Source organism: Nipponia nippon, unplaced genomic scaffold, assembly GCF_047370975.1.
Source record: "Nipponia nippon isolate SJK-2023a ecotype South Korea unplaced genomic scaffold, ASM4737097v1 scaffold_4, whole genome shotgun sequence".
Classification (NCBI taxonomy): Eukaryota; Metazoa; Chordata; class Aves; order Pelecaniformes; family Threskiornithidae; genus Nipponia; species Nipponia nippon.
The window spans coordinates 11,888,618-11,910,392 of record NW_028262358.1 but is presented as its reverse complement, the minus strand read 5'-3'; the positions used below and the strand labels follow the sequence as shown (position 1 = coordinate 11,910,392).

The 21,775-nt window shown below is 39.3% G+C and overlaps 1 protein-coding gene across 15 annotated transcripts in view; it reads left to right on the top strand.

Moving 5' to 3' along the window:
- The window catches only part of EHBP1 (EH domain binding protein 1), a 227,228-nt gene that overhangs the window by 41,701 nt on the left and 163,752 nt on the right, over positions 1-21,775 (top strand). For all 15 annotated transcript variants that reach the window (XM_087775733.1, XM_087775727.1, XM_087775730.1 and 12 more), the window contains exons 4-5: positions 820-915; positions 10,391-10,444. In XM_087775733.1, the coding sequence (XP_087631859.1) occupies positions 820-915; positions 10,391-10,444 (150 nt within the window). The remainder of the gene's footprint in view (positions 1-819; positions 916-10,390; positions 10,445-21,775) is intronic.

The window sequence follows — 21,775 nt, the reverse complement described above, 5'->3', positions numbered from 1 at the left end:
GATAAAACTTCCACAGATCTTTAATGAGCCCTATGTTGCTCAGCAGTCACTTGTGCATCAGCATCCCTCCCTCATTTGTCTTACAGCATCACAAAATGGATTAAGTTGAGCTTGGAAAAAAGCATACTTATTCTGAAACAGAAATGCTTACACATGGTGTTTTTCAGGACTAGCTATTAAAATGTAAATACAGACCATACATCAATCCAAATTGATACTCAAAGGTAGACAAGTTCTTAGTCTATTTTAGTGTGTTTTTATCATTGCCTTTTCGAGGTATAGGTACCCTAGCATATTAATTCTTAAGAATTTAAATGCTTCAGTAGCATTTAATCTGTATTATAAATAATTTTTTTTTTCTTAAATAGAAATGTCTGTTTGCTCTGTTTAGGTCTAAACATGGTTAAGCCTGCACTATGTGCTGTACTCATCAAGTATTCTTTAAATAAAAGCATTCCCTCATCTGGATAAAAACAAAATAAAGCTCAGCTTGCTACAGAAGCTCTGGCTTTACAGCCTTGATTTTTGCAAGGCTCTGAGTGTCCTGACCTGTGCTATGTACTTAAAAAAACAGAGTTTAGGACCTTGTGAGGAACAGCTTTAGTTCAGTGGAAAAAAATGCCTGCTAGTGGTCTGAGTTTCTTTACTCTTATTCTTAATTATGTCCTTTATAGTGTTCAGCAGAGTCATAGGTTTAAGAAAGCAGCCTTTCTGGAGTCAGTGACATGTTACTTCTACCTATACACGCTGGGTCCCGTGGGAGTTGAGTCAGCACTTATTATAATGGCTTTAAGACAACTGTTTATTTTCTTCTTTTAGGCTCATAGCTGGCAGCCTGGAATCAAGAACCCATACCGTGGGGTAGTGGTATGGCCAGTTCCTGAAAATGTTGAAATTACTGTGACGCTCTTTAAGGTATGTTTTTTAAAGCATAATCTTTTCCTATTTCATAAACAGCATATGAAAAATTCTGTTTGGAAATGACGGATTGTAATCACAAAGGCCTAATCTTACTGGGTTTAAGTTGTTAACTGCACAACCTTATGTCCCCAGCTTAAATCCCAGAGAGAAGGATGGTCTGTTCCCTGCCAAAGCTTACTTTGGTAGTTTAGTTAACACACTGAAATATCCCATTGAGCTGATTATGTCTAGTCATTGGCATAGAATTTAGTACATGTGTAACTGCGCACGTAGTACATGTGTAATGGCTTGGCACGGGTTATAGTCTGGTTGGTTTTCTTTAAATACTGTAAGCCAGAAGCTGTCAAAACACAGCCATTTCTAGACTTCCTTGTTCAGTTGCAGTGCAGTTGACCCTATTTCTTAACGCTATTGACTAGGAAACGGAATCCAGCTCTTAATTTCATAGTATTTAGTATGCCACACAAACATCACAGTACTTACATGACTGCAATCGTAGGGGTGGATGCGGAGTATTGGAGTAGTGCAGAGAATTATAAGATTTTACGGGGGAATTTTTTTTTTTAGGAACTGCATTTGTTCTATTAAAAAAAAGAAGCTTATTTGTGTGGCTGCGAAGCAGGAGGAGAAATTGATGGTTATGCTAGAACTTATTTCCCAAATATCATTGGGGAAAGTCCTTTTTGCATAAAGATAAACAATGCAACTTTGCATGTGTGACAGCATAGGAGGCTGACCGGGAGGCTGGTGATTTCTGGGATTTTCATTCCATTAGTTCTTTCTTGCTCTTTACTCTGGTGTCTCCAGCTACACTCTGGTTGTTCTTATCTATAATTGCTCCCTTTACAGCTTAGGGCAACAGTAACATACTTTTTTCTAATTAGTAATATTTATATTTCTTTGTCCTGGGGACTTCTCTGAATAACTGCTTAGAAGTGGCTTCTGGTTACCCTCAGAATGTGAATTTATTACTTGGTTCATTAACCCTAAAAAGAGGGTTTCTCTTTTTTTTTTTTTTTTTTTTTTTTCTTTTTGTCCTTGGGATCACCAATAAACAGAAACTTCCCAGGTTGCCAGTGATGCTAACTATCATAAATTTGTCTCCTTAGCAGACACATAGTCTTCAACTGAGGTTCAAAAGTTCACTAGCAAAAATTGTTTGCTTCTGCATGCTTCAAGGGTCTCTACTTGTATTAAGAAGTTTAGCACCATTATGTGACTACGCTGCGTGTCCATATAATCTGAATATGGTTATGTAAAGCAGTAAATGTTACTTAATATTTTTAACATTTAAAGTGAAACAGAAATGTACACAATTCTTGATTGTGTATGTGATAACATGTTACATGAAGAATGAGAAATTAAGTTTCTTTTGGGTGCAGCTCTGTGATGCTTTGGAGTAAAAGCGTTTCCCAGCCTTCTCCTGCCATCCCACACTACCTTTTTATTCCTACCTGCACCACTTCAGGGCTATATTTTGTAGTCCAGCACAACAAACTTGCAGTTGTGCCACTGAAAGTGAGTGTGAGGGCTAGGACCAGATAGCGAGGAGAGAGAAGGGCCTCTGGAGCCGGTGTTAGGTATTACTACAGCCTTAATTTTACCTAGCACCATGACTCTGCAGGCAGATCTGTTCACTGGGCTGCCTCCTCTGCTCCCCAAAAATGAGCCTGCCCATTGCAAGTGGTGTTCTGGGAGGAGAGGGAGGAGCGTGAATAACACCAGAGGCTGTGCCTTCAGGGAATGGGACACGCTGATCTCTGGGGGAGCAAGCACAGGCTTTTATAATCAAAATATTGAGATTATGCAAAAAGCATCATATTGTCAGGCAGCTTTTATGTAAATCTGCTCTAATTGATCCTCTGGCTCCTCCACCAAGAGTGCCTGTAAGCGGCCAAACCCACCTTTTTCTCTGTAAGGATATGCAGGTGTGGTACAGAGCGGCGCTTTTTGAGCAAGTTGGGTAATGCAGCAGGAGCACTGTATCTGTGCGATATCAGCAGCCCGCCGGGGTGAATGAGCTGCGGGTGATACGTGATTGCAGGCAGAATACGGTGGTAGCGCAGTTTCCGCTGTGCCCAGTCCTTGGATGGCTCTGTCGGCTCAGTGCTACAGCGGCACTTCAGCTGTAGCGTGGGGTATGTCGTAACACCTGGAGAGCTGGCATTTCTGTAGCTGGTACCTTCTGGGCAAAGATGGTCAAAAAGAACTAGCTATTTTTTTGCACAGCTGGTGCATTGGCTGGTCAGCGCTTAGAGTAGTGGGAAGGGAAGTATGTAATAGCACGCTGCAACAGCCTTTTTGGGAGCTGACTTACAAGTCAGGTATTTATACTGTTCCTTCCTCTGGAAGGAGGGAGGAGAAAACAATGAAAGTTCAGAAGAAGACAGCTCATCTTGCAGTTCTGAAAAAGTCCCTTAGGAGCCAGTCCCCTGTGAGTGCTGAATGGTTGGCACTTCGCAGTAAGTACACCTAGTGTGGCTGTGTTGTTTAACCAAACAGTGGTTGTCCTCTTTCATTACAACCCAAGACACTGAGGGAAGCTGCTGACTCCAGGTCCACACTGGCAGAGCCCACTGATGGGAGCAGGTTGCTCTGACAGAGCTTTGTAGCAATCACAGATAACAAATTAGCGCGGTGGTGCTGTTTGAAATAGAAGTGCAGGGAAGGGAAAGAGCAGACTCCAGAATAGACAGCTATGTGTTTTGGGAAATGATTCACATAGTAGTGGCTGTGCATTTGTAAGTGGCTGTTGAAATGTGTTGCTGGTAGGATTAGGAGATAAGTCAAGGTTTCAAGTGCTGATGAGAATGTTAAGAATATCCTCTCCAGTAGTCAACCCTGGACACTTGAGAGCTGGCTAGCAAAGTGCCTGTGATCAGTCAACAGACGAGATATTTTGCATTATCTGCACATCCCTATTTTGGGTGTTAGCTTGTTTCCAACAATGTATTTGTAATTCTTAGGCAAGCAAGGCTAAATATTGAAGAGACTATAACCTTCATTTAGAAAACTTTCATTTCAAATAAATAAAAATTTTTTGTCTCACTTCACTTAATTCTGGGCTGCTGGTAAGACTTCATAATGCTCTGGAGTCATATGGGGAAAAGCATCAAATAGATATATTGATTCACCTTCCCTTAACTAGCTGTAGCTCCTGCCCATCCAGCCGGTTGAAGTGCTAATTAAATAAAAAGTTCCACCTGTTCTGAAAGTTTAACTTCTTCCTTTGCCTTCCTCTACACTGATGTTTGGTTATGCCTTGGGTTTTTCAACCAAAATGGAGAGAAAGAAATAGTGTGAAACAATAAGCCTATTGTGCATTTTAAGTCCATGATTTGTAGTGCTTTCATGGAAAGATCCACAAATGCCAGAAAAGCTAGCTGAATTCCCATTTTTCATTGTTTCCAGGGTTGGACTCCAGAAGTTCATTTTTAGAGTCCCTGCATTAGCAAGGTTTAACCATCATATATGAAAGCTTGTATACTTTTCTGTGGGTTTATGTACAAGCACACGTATCAACTGAGAGAGATTTTAAATGAGAAATTTTTACTGCCAAGCAAGCCCAGTGCTTTTAGCAAAGCTAAATGAACATCAGTTGTACTGTGAGGATTTAAATTGCAACATCATTATTTTCTAGCTTAAAAGCAAAGTGAACTTCCCAAGCAAAAATGTTTGTTCGTCTGGAGTAAGCATGGACTTTGCTTCACTGGATTACTGAAACCACTTGTTTTATCAGTAGTATGCATGGTTTATCACACCAATGTACTATTACAACAACAGGGAAGATGACGAGCTCTTCATTCCAAAGTTTGAAAGAGACATTTTTAAAGGCATAGCTTTCTAAGCACACAAAAAATTACTTACGAGTAAAGAAGAATAAAACGGATGATAAAAGGAGGCTTGTGTTGTTGAAAGTATTCCCATCCCCATATATCTCTCAGAATAAATCCCATATCATCTTTCTTGAAAGCCCGAGTCAATCATGTGCTTTGATTATAGTGCAGTAACTGGCCACGCACTAGCAGGAACACTGCAGCAGAGTCAGTATGTTGTCTCAGGGAAGGAAATGAAACAAACAAACAAACAAACAAAAATCCTCCAATAAAGCCATTTTCCAGAAGCAAGGAACAAATCCAGGTTCAGAACATACTTGTTTCAGTTTAGTAGAGACCAGTGGCCTGACTGGACACTAGGGAGAATATTCCATAGGAGGGAAAAACAGTCCTGTAGGCAAGACAAGATGTTGTGTGTCAGATATAAAAATCATAAGCTCAGGGAAGTGACCACATTTGCACACTAAAAAATTAAATATCCAGGGTTAGTGTGGGAACTAATTGTAAAAAATATTTAAAAAAAAAAAAATCCTTGTTGCCTTTCTAGCCCAGAGGCTTTACAGGAAAGTGGGAGCTGTTGTGAGCTTAGTGTGGTGATGTACAGGGACAGTTCTGTCTTCTCAGAGTTCCCTGCTTTCTGGAAGCTCAACAAAAGCTGACAAGAGTTGTATGTAATTTCTCTAGACTAATCAGACCTCTGTAAGCAGCATTGCAAGCGACAAGAATTGGGTCAAATTTTGAGTCTTCTGCAGCTTCAAACAGCCAAGTACAAAAGCTGAGGACAGATGCTGGAGTACCCGGAGCATCTGCTATAAGTCACTGGTGGAGGAAGATCACAAACTCTGTCATTATTTGATCTGATTCAATATGACAGTCCTTAAGTAGTTATTCCCCAAGAAGAAAGACTGAAGATTAAGGCTGGTATGAAGCGATCTAATTGAAAGGCAAGCTTCAAAAGCCAGGAAAGCTTAGGGAGGAGGCATGGGGAAGGAAGGGAGGAAGGGACTAACAGTCTGAAGATCTTCCCCACCCGCTCTGGCTGCTGATTAGGAGAAGGAGCAGTCCTTTGTCTGCTGATGTCTTTCATTCCTATTACAAGAGATACAGAAATAACTCTTGAAAACAACCTCAACTATTGGAGAAGGGTTACCTTTCTTCAGTCTTCTGAACCACCTTATACACTGCAGAAAGGATCTAGTCCTTGACAAAGCTCCTTGTGGAACGGGCTGATGATGGACTCATCAACAAAGAACAGAAAAATGTGGCAGACACAGTCCTTGTTGCTCTTCCCTTGCCCGAGCCCAGAAGAGTTGTCTGTTTTCAGGCAGTTGGCATGCGGATGGGCAGAATGGGGTCACAGAAAGAAACTGATGGGTGGGATTGCAGAGAAAATTTGTAGGACTGAGCTTGTTGAGGGCCAGCATATCTCTAGAAAAGTAGTTAACACAGTTACTGGGAAAATGCGAGATGGGCTAGGTTTTTGCTGGTGGACCAAAGCACTCTACTGATCTTGAGAGTTGGGGAAAAGATTATTTGAGAGTCTCACTGTAGGAGAACCGTAAGATGATGTCCTGTCCTCTGCACAGTTCCCTACTGTTGGCTTCTCACCTGGGCGTTACTTTTGAACACTAAAGTCATCTTACCAGGAAAAAAAAAAAAAAAAAGAAAAGAAAAAGGGTAGGGGAAAAAAAGAAGGCTCTAAATCTTAGTTGAAATACTGAAAAGGAGTGTCGTATTGAGAGGTGAATGCATATGCAAAGAGAAACAGGAAAATGGGGCCCATCTCTTGATATAAAGAATGATAATTCTCTTTTACACAATAAAATGAGGAGGAGCAACAAGCCATTTAATCCATTTGCCCAAATACTCAGTTCCCAATTCAAGGCAAAACCATAATGAATATTGGATAGGGTATAGTTCTGCATCTGTGGTATGTTGGTAAAGAAAATGAGCATTATCCAAAAAATGGCTCTTGCCAACTCCCTTTGTGTTACGGCAAGGTACGAGGCAGTTTCAGGCTGAGAAAAATACTGGAGACTGTTTGTTCCTTGAGATTTTTACGTAATTTTCATTATCATTTGCTTTCAGGAAGGAGGATGGGAATGAGGCCTGTCTGTAACTCTTGTCTTTAGGTGTTTCCAGCTGTGCGTTTTCAGTGATTACTTGTATCTGCTTGCAGGTGAGGTCAGGTTTTGTGTGCTGTGTTATCAGGGAGCGCTTCCATACAGTGAAAATTTCAAAGGCTGCTATAACTGTTACTCGTAAAATTGTTGTTCTTTGCAATGGCATTTTTTTTTTCCTAAAGAGTACTCAGCTGTGTAGTCCTCAAAGTTTGCTAAATTCATCGCATGAGTTTTATGTGGGAAATGTATGGAGAATATGGGTTAGCCAGTCAGGGAAGTATGTGTTGTTATGTTTTTTTGCTGGTATGTACCCTCTTCAAAATAAGATGAAAGATTAGCCAGATTTATAGAAACATCACTTTTTATGGAGACCATACGTGGAAATGTTGGCCCAAAGAGTGAAAGGTGGTTGCAATAGAAACTGTTGTAACTATAATCATACAAGTATCTGGTAATGCTGACCACGTAATAAAGTTGTAAGTTAGCGAGAAATAGCACTATGCGTGCTGCTCCCTGGGCTTCTAATAAAAGCATTTTAGTGAGAAGAGTGAAGCCACTTACATATCTGTTGGAAGGAAATGCTGAGGCTTATGTGTATAAGCTTATTCGGGGTTTTCTGTTTCTATAGGTGTTTTAAGACTAACAAGAAATGTGGCTTTTAAAAAAAAAATCCAGATTTGTCTTTAAATCTGAAATATCTTACACATATGCAAAGTGTCCATATCTTAGCATATTTCATACTCTCCCAGCTTTTGGTAAGGCTGTTCATTAGAGAAGTCCTTGAAACTTTTAATTTTTATTTTTTATTCTGGGTAGTTGGTAGGGAGTTTGGTGGTAATACACTCGTGTTTATTTTTCAAAAGTGTACACAAGTCACTTTTAAGTGCATACTAAAATGTTGAATATTAAGAAGTCTTTTCATTATACAGTATTATTCTGCGCTATCAGATTATCAGAAATACTCAGCAGAGCACCTGATTCTGTAGCCTTCAGAGGTGTGAATCAGTTTTAATGCCATTGATAGAAGAGTTTTGTTTTTCTTTATAGATTATTGCCTTGCATGAACAAAACAACAATTGTTTTGTTTGCTACATGGGGTAAAATACTGGGCCCTGACTTTGCAAGCAGTTTTAGGTAAACCTGCAAGCTTGCATTAATAGCTTTTGGGGGAGTTATGAAAAAAATTGAGCAGGATGAAATATTTAAGAGTTTAGTCACTTATTATGGAGTAGCTTATTAAAACATAAAGTGATTAATGATCCCATTAAATCTCATTATGTCATTTTATGCTGTATCAAAGGAAGCAATTAAACAAAAAGGTAATTGCCCCGGGTTAACTCTTGAAAATGATAAGTGTTTAATAGCTGGATTACAGAAAATTATATCTTTAGAATTTGTATAGAGTACAGCAAACCAGCAGGTATCGTGCACTTCATTTACATAATGCAGAATTCCACAGACCTGATTAATATGATGGACATGTAATTACATAATCTGATATTTACAAGTACATTAATTGGAACACAGAGATACCTCAGTATAATTTTGTATATATCTACTTGCCCTTCTATCCTTATGGCTAACGGTACAGTATGTTTTTTACACTCATTCACAGTATTTAAATTATTCTGATTTTTAAAAGAATTCCAAAAAGATTTTAGATAGATTATTCATCTATCAAAATAAACCATCAGTTTCAACGTAAGTTTCTAGTAACATTTTTTTTTCATTGAAACTACATTCCATTGTTAGAGTAATGCATTTAAAAACGCGTATTGCATATGACAACTGTGGTTGTAGCTGTTAAATATATAGCTAATGATGGTGCCAGCAGTATGACGTGTTGTTGAGTTTCCTCCATCAGCATGTCGATGCCCAGCGGGACTCCTCCTGCAAGGAGAGCCAGTGTTTTACAGGGGGTCTGCAGAGCAGTGAACCCACTTTTCTGGATTTTGTAGAAGGCATTGTGCTGGAGGAGATAAGATGATATCCTCTTACAAAGGTTATTGTAGTTCATTCAAAGAGGCTGTTTGTTTAAGAGCACACTTTCCAAGTTTTTTTGTGTGCTGGAAAAAGAAAAAAATCCTTTTTGCTGGTTGTTTACGCTGTAAGCTTGTTAGTTACAAAATGTTTTACTTTGTGTATTTGATGAGAACTGGTTAAAAGAATCATTTGTAGTACTGCGATACAGTACCTCTACTCACTGTGTGTCTGACTTCAAGGCAAAACTAAGTGAAACTAGGATGGTTAAAGCAAACACTAAGATCAGGTGAGTTGAAAAGATTGAATGTGAGGCTTGTAGCATCCTGGAAAGAAAGGAAAGATGGTACTAATGGAGATAAACAAAGTAGAAGCAAAATATCTTGATCCATTTTGTTAATTTACAGCAGCAGGATGGAATTGTTGCAGTGCCTGGTGTAGTATCATGAGCAGGCTCCAAATAATAGCAAGAAAACTCTGCAGGTGCTGAGGGGTCTCATATATGATGATGGCAAATGCTGATTGTGGGGAAGTGACATTTACCTACAAGTGTCTATAGCATGCAAGCATCGGAGGCAAAGGAGTAATTGAGTGGTTTCCTATAACTAGGAATAATAGGATAAAATTGAGGTATAGCAAAATTAGGCTTCATGTCCAAAGAAAGCCTAAAGGCACGTTCTCTTAGTGTGAGAAGCTGTTTTGCAAGACAAGTAGAAGTTATTTTGTTACGGTTGTTCAGAACTAGGATTGGATGATAAATTAATGATTTTTTTTTTGAAGTTTTTTTTTTTTAAAGTAGGATTCTTGATAGAGGCATGAACGGGATGACTTAATGTCTCCACTGTTATCTTAATTTCAGACAACAACAATACAGACCCACACCACCAGATAGAAAGCTCATGAATTGGAAATAAATGCCAAATATACGAACCTCGTTGTTACTTATCTTCCTGTTGGGGAAAATGTTTTCTGATCCTCACGTGTGATGCAATAGAAATGTTGTGAAGTAAGGATAGGTAATTTGCAGTGAAATGAGGTACTGTGCTGAAGCTGTGACTTTGGATCTCTGCTCATGCTGATGGAGTCGGGGCATGAGAAGGTTGGGGTGGTGCTTGCTGTAGGCGTATGCCTTCTCACGCCAGGTGGGAGCAGTGGCTTCCTCCACTGTTCTCTGCAAGGTATAGATTTGTTGTGTTTATTTGGGAGGTGGAACTTAGGAATTAAAGAGAGATTTATCTGTTTTATTTTTCTCCTCTGGATGAAAGGAAATAGAATTACAGGCCTTTATGAGAATCAACCTCATGTTTGTATCTGTAGGAGTCCTTATTATATCCTCACTGGCAGTTTTACACCAACTTGCTTGTCATCTTACTGACATCCATTGAAGCCTACATCCTAGCTAAAATATTTCCCTCTGTCATCTTCAGTGGGTAAAAATATTTCTATGAGTATATGAAAATCTTGGCTGAGTTACAATTTATTGCACCCTGGATTATTTTTAGACTTAAGTTCTCTGGTTTGTTTTTCTAGGATCCCCATGCTGAAGAGTTTGAAGACAAAGAATGGACATTTGTCATAGAGAATGTAAGCTGGAATGTTGTTATGGTTTTGTTTGGTTTTTTTTTCATACATGTGAAACTTAATAATTTAAAAGATTAAAGGGTGTCCAAATGCTGAAAAAGGCTTGAGTAAAATTTCAGCTGCTGAACCACAGTAAAGCCTTGCTCTGTGGTAATAAAGGCTTATTAAAATACCTATTGTTATGTTACAATTAAAATACAGGAGAGGGGAGTACTATACTACACTGCTTAAATTCTTTCCCTGTAAGCATCAGTCTTCCTTGCATTATTTTGCTATGAGCAATGGAGTAAACAAGTTCGAGCTGGGTTATGACTCATTGTTTTATGGGTTATGACACATTATTTTTCTATGAGCAGGGGAGTGAACAAGTCAGAGCTGGGTTATGACATCTGTGCATCCCAAATGGCAGCACACCCTTCCCGGTTTTGAATGCCACTCTTTAGCGAAGAGCACAGTTTCATCACCTGCGTTTTATACGAGAGGAAATTGAGGCAGGGTGGAGAGGTGGGACCAGCTATGGTCACCTAAGTGAAGAGTAAGATACTCATGGCATGCCCCCCTGCTCCCTGAGATCCCAGTCTCGCGCTCTCTCCCAGGGGGAGCCGTCGTGTGCACCCAGTGAAAACCCAGAAGGTGGCTTCTGTGAATCTCTGACTCCTCTGAGTCAGGAGCTCCCAGAACTTCCCAGAGACCTGAGCTCCTGAGGGCTGTACAAACAACATGCTTTGCCGAACAGCAGGGCTTAACGTTGCACAGAGCAAGTGCTTCATGAAGTACTTTTTTCCTTTCCCTTCTCTGTGTTGGGCTGCTGCTTCTGCTTTGCAGTTGCCTGGGCTGAAAAATGGGGAAGCTGCTTTACCTGGAGTTTCCTTGAAGAAGAAACTTCTTTTTGAAATACATTTAAAAGGACTGTGGTATCAAGATGATGTGCTATCTCTCATTAATATAGTTTCATTATGGACTGTTTCTCAGTAACATGATTTAATTTTTATTTATGTTGTTTTTAAACAAAAAAAATATTGTTCTTCTACTGAGTCATAGTAGTACCACACAGCACTGAAGTATGGGGAAGCAATGGAATTTGCATGTTATCTTTTTGGCCTAAAAATGCTGCTTTTTCTTTCTTGTCGATATCAGAAGTGATTGGGACATCCAAATCCAGGTTTATTCTGATCGCCAGTGACTGAACATTTAAAAGGCCTGAAAGCAAAGTGGTTAATTTATACTTTTGTTTTTAAATGTCAGGTTTCTATTTTCATTTGTGAGACTTAGAAACACAAAACACAGTTTAGTTACTGTTTCCTGGAGTTTCCTTTTCTTTCTCACTTGGTTTATTTTAATCAGGGAAGTCTCCATCACCGATTGTCACTGTGCAAGTAACTCTGGATAAAACAATGTCAGTGTATTTCTCAGCCAGCCCCTCTGGGTATAGCTGGATTTCCTGTGACGTTGCAGCAGATTTTTTTTCAGAAGTTTACAGCGGGCACATAGACTTCATGTCCTGCTTTATAACATATTGCTTTTTTCACATGTCATCTTATGATATACAGAGGTGGCAGTAGTACATCTGCTGCATGCTGTTCTCGCTCTCTGCCTCAAATCCTCTCTGAGCTGCAGTAACGCTTGCAGGGTGGGAGGTTGCTTCGGTTGCTGCGCCCCAAAATGTGGCCTTGGCTGAAACAAATGGAGATGGTTGCAGTATGTATCAATGATGGAGTAATCTTTTGTTATGTGCAAACTTACTCTTTACAACCTCAGATATGCCATTAGTTCATCCCACGCGAACTGCCAAATAGTCATTGGTAGGTACGTGTTTATCCTTGGACTAGAGGATATATAAATATTATCCTCAGAATAATAAATTTAATAGTTTTACTGCAAAAATTGAGAGCTAAAGCAACTATAAAACTCGTTGCTTTCAATCTCCTCTTTTTATTTTTTTTTTTAAGATGAAACACTACTGAAAGGTGTAGATACTGCCAAAAAAATCCGGTCTGCAAATATACCTCAAGATATGGAGAAACTCTTTTCCAAGAGTAACAGCTCCACTTAGTGGTGGATGAAAATATGTTCATCTGTTCGAACAAGTAACAAGTGATCCAATGGCTGGTTGACATTTCAGAGCACAAAACATCTGCTTGTTAAAAATCTGGGAGCTGGGGGGGCAGGAGGTTGATCCCCTTCCTCCTTAAATTGTCAACATTTACCCCTTTCAGGCTTAACATATGGTTTTCCTGGTTTTAAAGGAACACATTTATCATCAAACCTGACAAAGACAGGTCACCTTTGGGAAGCACGGGGACATTTGCAGTCCTTTGGGGGCTTTTCTTTTTTGTCCAAGTATGTTCTCTGCCCTCAGAGGCTGCAGGCTTTCCCTTCCTCTTTGGTTAGCAACACTCAGAATGCAAAATACTGAAGCCTAAAAAGTTTATGGACGTTCTTTCATTATGAAGCAATCGGAATTCTGTTAAAAACATTTCTTTTGAGCTTTTTTTTATTACTATTAAAAGTCAGTCTCCAAAATCATTTTGTAATGCTTCCGTACGGCTGGGCAAAGATGTGCCTCTGCTGGCAGATGCTACCAAATTCAAAACAAGATTATTCTGGACTTTCAGAGGAAATTTAAGTAGCGGTGAGGTGATTTGTGCAAGATAACCATGCTGTAAATGAAAATGAAGCAAGATATTTGTGGGTTTTTGGGTTTTTGTTTGTTTGTTTTGGGGGGGCGTGTCTTGTTTTGAGTTTGGAGTTTTTTGTGTTTGTTTGGCTGGTTGGTTTTTTTTAATCCTGCAAATTCATGCACTTTGTTATCCATCCATCACCTTAGTTATTGTAGGACTTTTTTTCTAACTGTATTTTTAATGTCTTAGTCACTCTGTATTTATATTCTAGTCAATGAACCTTTGTCATCTGCTGTCTGTCTAATCCATAAATAATTTGATCATAGCACAGTTTCTTAATATTTAAACGCTGATATTAATTTTCCATTAGCCTCCTCCATGTCCTTACCTTCTTCACAGCTGTGTTCTTTGTGTATTTACTGCTAACTTTCTTGTCTCTAATTTCATCTTTGTTTAACCACACTCTGTGTATTTGATTATCTGTTTTTTCTTCACGAGGCAGTTCTTGGAGTTGTCTTGTTTTTTGTGCTCTTCTGAATAATAATATCGGATGTTCAGATTGGCTCTTGCAAGTTGGAGAGCAAGAAATTCATAGCTAAGAATAAGACTTACCCATCTGTGGAGAGGTAATAGGCTTTCAAAATCTTACAGATTGGCGTTAGTTTATTTTGCCTATTCAGTTTAGAGAACAAGGACTAGTTGCTTTCCATTTAAAAATATAAGCCACTTCCTCTAGTAAGTGATTTTTCTCTCATTGCTCTTGCAGGTAATATGAACATGTGCTGCTTCCACACTTGGTTCCTTTCAGTGTCTCAGCTCCAACTTCCAGTGTTATTTTTTTCAGCATTAACTTCTGATTTCTCTTATGAATTGCTTTCTTGGGGTTTCTGGTGTACCAGTGCATAACAAAGAGCTTCTGTGTGGTGAGAGACTCTATAGGTACCAGGGAAAACTCTCACAAAGAGCATTAATGCCTCCATCAAACTTTCTGCGGGGTTTCCATGCTCTCCCATTTAAGTAAAAGAACAGTGCATGTTTCTAAATACATCTTTGTCTTTCAGCAGTAAAACAGTTTTCAAGTGAAGTGGCCTGTGCTGGGGCAATTGTTAAGCGTCCCCTCAGAGGCACCAGGAGGATGGCAGCTGATAAGTTTTAGTCAACTTGAAATAAAGACTGCACCTCTAAAAAGAGCTCAGCTGACCTGAAGTTTGGGCTATGTTTCTTGATCTCTGCAGATTGTCTAGCTAATGGAAGAAGAAAGGGACAGGAGGGAAGAGTGGAGGTTTGAATTGGTCCCAATATGTTGAAGCTTTCACTGGCTCTATGTACAAGAATTTTGCCTAACGTAAAGGTAGCTGAAGTGAGGGAAAAATGTCATTTTGCTTCCTAGCATGCTCAAAGCATGGAAAAGCACATAAGAACATCCATTGAGGATGGACATTTGCCTGTTTGCTGACAGCTTTGTAGACAGCTGCCTCCTACATTCTTAAATTAAATTGAAAAATTCTTAGGATGTTTACAGAGGGTAAAAGATTTGGTCTATGAAACAACTTTTCCAGCTTTTTGTGAAAAATGTTTTTTGAGCCCAGATTTGTATCTCTAATACCTAATAAATGGCATACTAATATATTCCAAGGTTCATTGTAGGCTTCTCCATCTTCCCTCCTGTGCCTTGTTTTTCACCTTTGTATATAGGTTATTCACAGGGCCCAGAGTTGTGGTGCGTGAGCCCTTTCCAGTAGCATCGATGTAATCAAGGCACTGGCAATCATCGCTGTATCCCTGATACTAACCATATTCCTCTTTTTATGTGGCAGGCCTATTAAAACTTGGTCTTTGTTAACAACAGTAGAGGACATTCCAGACCTACTAATTTGGCAGATGAATGGAGAAAAATGCCCCACCTGTTTTTGGAGCTTTGCTCATAGATTCATCTAGGCTGGGGCCGGAGGCAGCCTCGCCTGGCCTGTTGCCTCAAGGCAGCATCATTCCAGGCAAACACTTGCCTAAACTGTTTTAAAAACTTTAAGGTGGGGCCCCTGCAGCATCTCCAGGCAGCCTGTTCCAATGCTCCATTGTCCTTGCTGTTGGGAATTGTTCTGGCCTAGATATGTTGGTACAGTTTAAGGCTTCTATTTCTTGTCTTACCAATTACAGCTATGGAGAACAGATTCTGCTTTCCCTGTGGCTGGAGGCTCCCTCCTTTCTTCTCACCTCTGACTAATCAACCACAATAATGTGATAGTGGTTACACGTGGGATTTCATTTCCCTTGATTGCATTAGCAGATCATTAGCATTCTCTTTTTAAGGACTCATTTGTGTGAGTGAGTGTTCAGTGTCCTGCTCCGCTCATGCTGCCCATTGCTTTCAGGGACTAGCAGCGCCCAGCTCTGCCTGCACACCATCACCTGCCTGGTGGAGGATTGCCCTGAATTTCCAGGCTGTTCTTGTATTCAGATCTTGGAAACTGAACTTGCTTCCACATTTATCCTTTCTAGAGAGTCTTCCAAAATGTTTTGATGTCCCTTTTTAGACCACTGTTTTCTAATAGTGCGTTTTTGAATTTTAAGGTAAAGAATGGTGAAAAAAACCATGCCAACCTTTCAAGTCTGACAGTGATTTATTGTCAGATGTACATCCTTCTGTGAGACACATCCATGCTTCCAGTCATTTTTTTATCTCTTAACCAATAAGGGTATTCTAAGTGGTTTCTCCAGGAAAATATGTTCAATGAAGCTGCTGAACTGAGAAGAAAGGAGTTTAGTGTTTGCTGTTCATGCTAGCTTACAGCACACGGTTATAAAGAATAACAAGTTTAGGCTGAAAAATGAGATCTGTCTTTTCCTTTTGTCTATGGCTCTTGTGTAACTTCAGGAACCCTAACCCAAAAAGAGGTCCGAACTGGCCTCCGCTCAAATGTAGGGAAAGCCTCAAAATTAAAGAAACGTGAGAAAAAGTTAGAGAACATTTTACGTAATCTACTTTCTTTTTATTGGTACAAGTGCATTGTTTTGTTTTTTTCTTCCCCCCCTGGAATTCTCTATCATGGTTGCTTATGATTATTTCTCATTTTGAATGCCCTAAATCATCTTATATGACTCACAGGTTTGGTGAGATTATTTCTCTTTCCTAAAATGCCTATCTGTTATTTTTAGGCATGACAACACAAATAAAGGTGATAAGTAATGTGAAAGTGATGGGAAAGAAGAGAGCAGGTGGATGAAGAAATGAATTTGTTTCTAGTCTTAAAGGTGACAGATTTTAAATGTGATACAATAAAATGAGGAATTAATACAGCTCTGAATATGCTGTTTTTCCAAATTAGGCTTTTCAAGAAATAGCACCTCATTTGAATTTGAACAGTAATTAGCTCAGAATTTTGGTAAAATCAGACTTTTATATTGGTTGTTTAAATCCCTTGTACTACAGCAATGCTGTGACACTAACTTCGCAAGAGCAAGTTTTGCTTTACATCAGAATAAAAGCCCAAGTCTTGATGTCAAATCTTCCCACCTGTTTCTGGAAATAAATGTTGGGAAGCAAATGCCAGCGTAGCATAGTGAATTGAAATTCTGAGTACTGTCGACACCGTTTGCAGAAAGAACCTGGGGGAAAAGACTGGCATACAAAATAAGCCGATTCCTTATTTGTTGATCAGTTGCTATACCAGAATTTGTTACAAAATCTTGGCTATCTCTTCTAGTGCATCTTTGTAGCATGTGGGGGCTTAAGCTTAAATTGGCTATTTGCTTTATTTAAGAAAAAGTAATCAAAAAAAGCTCTATTGTTCGTTTTGTATTTTCTGCTTTAAATAAATTTTCGCTTAGAATAAGAACCGACCAGGTTAGCCTTTTTCTGAATTAAATGTCTACATTTAATACATTTAGAATAGGAAGCTCATCGTTCAGACATGCTTTCCTGGTCCTTTAATACCCCTGTCATATTCTGCTGTATGTGATTATGTGAACTGTGACTGTCTGTCTGTGTAAATTAGGCTCCGTATTCTGGTCTAGATATAGCTAGGAATTAAATGCTGCTTTGTCAGCCATCTCACTCTTGCTCTGCTTTAAATGTAATAGAGAATCAGAAAACTTGTTTTACTTTTAGTTTTTGCTTACATTAAATATTTAGCACTTCGTGCTATTTAGAAATCTCCGAGATTAGGTTTTTGGATCAAAACTTGCGGAAATCGTCGTCTTGTTTGGCTGCTCTGGCTCTGAAGGAAATAGGGTAGGAAATCTTTCTAGGATGCCTGATCCCGTGTTTTTTCAGTAACACAATGCTGTTTCTTGTGCGCACCACGATGGCGTTTCTGTGCAATTTTAACTAAAAGTAGAACACAATCAGAGGCAAGGTCTTGGCTTTGGTAAGGAATGGGAGGGAGGCCTGAGCACAAACCCTGATTTAGGGTAGATGTCCAGGAGTGGGTGAGTCTCGTGTCTGTGCGCACTGACCCTGTGGGGGTCACTTACTTAAACAACCCCCTTAGATTAGGCACCTTCTCTGAAAATTACAGAAGGGTAACGGAAGCAGATTGCACGCTTGAGTTCTGCTGGAGAAATTTTACATCAAATGCTATAGGACAAGTAAGTTACCACCTGTATTTCGTGCAAGTGTTAATGTGAGCAAGGCATGAAAGACGGCGGGGGGGGGGGTGTATGAGTGTTTTCCCCTCTGTATGGCACAGCATACAGAGAGGAGAGGCACCTGCAGTCCTGGATTGAGGTAGGCATCATGAGGGCAAGTGCTGTGTAACCTTTTCTGAACAGCTCTGTCCATTTATTTATATTCTGACCCGCAGCTCCCCCCCCGCCCCGTATCCCCAGGCAAAGCCTGCTAGTTGCTTCAAATCGTGTTCGCTCATGCCGTGCTGCTGTCTGCAATGGCCATTTTACTTTTGACCAAAACAAGACTGTGCCCAGATCACCTGAAATTAGGGCCACCACTAATCCTTTTTATCTTTAATATGTAATAATCTATTAAACCAGAGCTGTGAGATGACAAAAATCTTATCTAAATGAGAATTTTAGATGAGTTGTTGAAAGAACTTTTAATATCTAATTAACTTTTTACACTTTTAATACCTTATTTATCTTGAATCAGTAAAATAGAATACAAAATGTGAGTCCATCCAACTCTTCTCTACTGCGTTTTTTCAAAAGTAGTTATAAAAAATTTTGTTTCGTTATTTGATCTTTATCTCCCAAATGAAATGCAGCGCCCAAACTGTCCTTTAAGTAACGTTGTTTCTGATGCTGTGTTAATAACTGCACTAAGTGGATCTGTATCAAATATAATTTAGCAGATGATATGGCAGTTTTGAAAACTATATCACGGCATTTCAGTTTAAAATTTTCTAAAAAAGGAGACATCTTATTTTCTGATATTTATGCCACAATTACATGAGAGAGTCTTGCAAATGGAAGATGGAGACAGGAGGCCGCTGGGCGTTGGGCAGAACAGCCTGGGTATTAGGCTCCAGCTTTATAAGCTCAGTATGTGCAGTACACCGCAACATTTACAATGGAACGAGTTTGATGACATATAATTTATATGGTTATAGTAAAGTACAACTGTTTTCTAAATTGCTAGAACCATTTTGTTTAGGTTTTGGGGAGGGTTATTTCCTGCCAGAAGAACGTGTCTCCTGTAGATGAGAGTACTGTGCAAGACAGCTGATCAGAGTTGCTATCAGTGGTATTCTTTGCCAGCTGGAAGGAGGAGCTGATAAACAAGGCAGACAGCTTTGGGAATGAACATCTAATACTACATTAGGCATGTTTAAAACCAGCAGTGTGTTTCAGCCACTCTTAGCATATGTTTATTCATAGAAAATCAGCAGTAAAATATACTTGCCAGCGCACACAAGAGGCAGAGTCTGCATGAGGTCGTATCTCTTTCAGACATCAAATACAGAAGAGTGTCTTGGTAATTGTTTTACAGTGGGGTTCTAATCATACTCTAGGTGTAAGCTGAGCCAAGCAACTTGCCTTTTAATAGAAGAGTATTTGCTTTTAAGCTTGTTCAGCTTGCCACTTTTTTTTCTGGTTTTATGTGTCAGAGTGTGTTTTTACATTTACATACAGTCACGGTTATGTGTTTGCTCTCGATGTAGTTCAGAATATCATTATGTAAAATGCCACTGTCTGGGGCAACATTATGATGGATAAATCTCATTTCTGACCTGGTAGCTGTACGGTGTTAAAACAGCATATGTTGCAGCCATGTAGTACAAAATATTCAGTGTGGAAAATGGAAAAAATGGCAACGCATTTATTGAAAAATATTTTTGACATAAGTCACCTTCAAAGGCAGATAATCTGGGAGTCCAATTGAATACGTTGGTTGATTTGAGATAATACTTTGCAATTGCGTGTGCTCAAGGTACAGAAATACGTGTCAAAAAAGAATTAAAATATCCATCATTGTGTAAAATGTAGCTCTGCATTAAGTAACTGGATAGGATTGTACATGCAAGCAGTTGTAATTTAACTCAGAGCATATTATTTAAAAATAGTTGCCACCAGCAGAACAGTAGCCAGCTGACAAAAATAAAAGTTCTGGCTTCCTGAAAACCTTTGCTATTAGGACAAACTATCTGGCACTGTAATAGCACCGAGCGTTATTGCCTTCAGCCTCTTATCTTTGGTTGTTAGCTGTCTTAATAGAGTTTAATATAATGGAAATTAATTGACTTCCATAACTTAATTGATGCCATTTCATTCAGTTTTTTTCCCTCCCAGCCTGTTCTTCATTCTCAATTGATACTGCACTGTCATATTGGTTTTTTTCACGTGAAGTTTCTCCTTTCTCGTTGTTTTGCATTATCTATATTTGAGTCAAATTGCTTCTTCAATCTTGACAGGCAGCATAAATGAACTTTTTCTGGTTTAGCTTAGGTGTGGTGGCAACCTGAGACGAGGCTGGAAAGATTGCCTGAATAAAATGGCATTGAATAAAGTGCCATAAAATGACATCTTGTAGCTGTTCAGTATCTTTTGTGGTTCCACATACTAGCATAAATACAAGATTAATCTGCATTTCTGCCAAATTCGTGACCCATACAAAGCTGCAACCCTGAGCTCAAAGATTGCTATTCTGAGCACTGTGGTCTATACTTAAGCAATGTTTCTTATGTTTTCCAGTGTCTTGAAAAATAAAATGTAATAATATACCAAACATGATGAATTTAAAGCCTGAAGATGATACAATTGTGTGTTATGTTATGCTGTTAAATAGTAATATTTCTGCTTCTGGTGTGTTTTCTGTAGACCAGAGCTGAGAACTAACTGGACTGTCCTTACTGGGAATGTAGTGGGTTGGCAGAATGGCAGGCTGAGCATGATGGACGCCAGGGTCTACAAGTTTATTTTAATACCCTGTTGTGCACTGCCCGAAATAGGAAGCTGCCAGGTCTGGCTCTGAGAGCTTTGCTTGCTATAAATAAACAAACTTATTAGTTTTCAGAGATTTTCTTTAAAGGCTCTCAGTTTTGGCATATAGCTTTAATGATTTATACCATAAGAGCACTTTGCTCAGCAAGGGGTAAGATGTGGGAAACTCTCTAAAGGTTTGCTCCCTAAAGCAAAAAAAGTCCCACAAAACAGTCACCAGTTGCAGGAAGGCATAGCACAAAAATCAAAGAACATGTACAATATTCACCAAATCAGAAGTAACGTTGAAAATTTCGTGAAGAATTATTTCTCTTAATTTTGTCTGTAAAGTAGATCGTGAAATGGAAATTAATTATACTTGCATTTTTTCTGATGAAGAGTGAGAAGTTACTTGGAATGAGAGCTTTGTCAGTGCTTTCCACATTTAAGGGCTAAGTAAACTCAGAAAAGAATACAAGAACAACACAGAAATTAACTGCCATCAAAATCTGTCTCTGACAAAATCTTAGACCTTTTCACCTCTCTTCCCCACCCTTGGGTTGTTCCCCCCCCCCCCCAACACTATTTGGGTATTCTCTGTCCTTTAATATATCTTTCCCTGAAAATGAGAAGCACAAGACCCAAGAAGTAGCTAATCTTGCTGCATAAGGAACTGTTTTCTGCAACAGAAAGGTGAGACCAAGGGAAACTGTATGGTCAGGTAATGTGGGCAGCAGGGAAAACAGGAGCAGAGAGAATGAGCTGTAGCTGGGCCAAAGTGGAATAAGAGCGAGGGAAATGCTCTCGTAGAAGTAGCTGCACTAAGTGCCAGAACCCTGAATGATCGAGCCATCGGGTGCTTGCTTCCAGGGACAGCCACGGGAAGGAGCGTGATGAGTTAGGGGGGGTTTGTCTATATATCCATCAGTGAAAGGACAAAATGGAATATTTGGAAAATAACCCTAAAAAACCTGTCAGCAAAGAATTAGTATAAAATTTATGTGCTTCTTGTTCCATGAATCATCTGTATAAATCTTCCCCATAATTAGTTTTAATTCATATTATATAACTTTAATTAAATGTTATAATGAAAGAAACTCATTTATTAGGGAGGATTTGAGGTATTAAATAAATAGTCTGCATAAATAACTAGTAGGGACCTTGTTGAGGAAGGGTATTATCTCGAAGGATATTCGAGATGTGTGGAACAATTTGGGTGTTTCACCTGGACTTGGTTGAAATAGTTCTGGCTTTAATGCAGCCTACTCCATCACTACCTCTGCATCCCTTCTCTGCAGTCTTCCCTTTGGATGAAGCAGCCCTCTGCTGCTTCATGGAA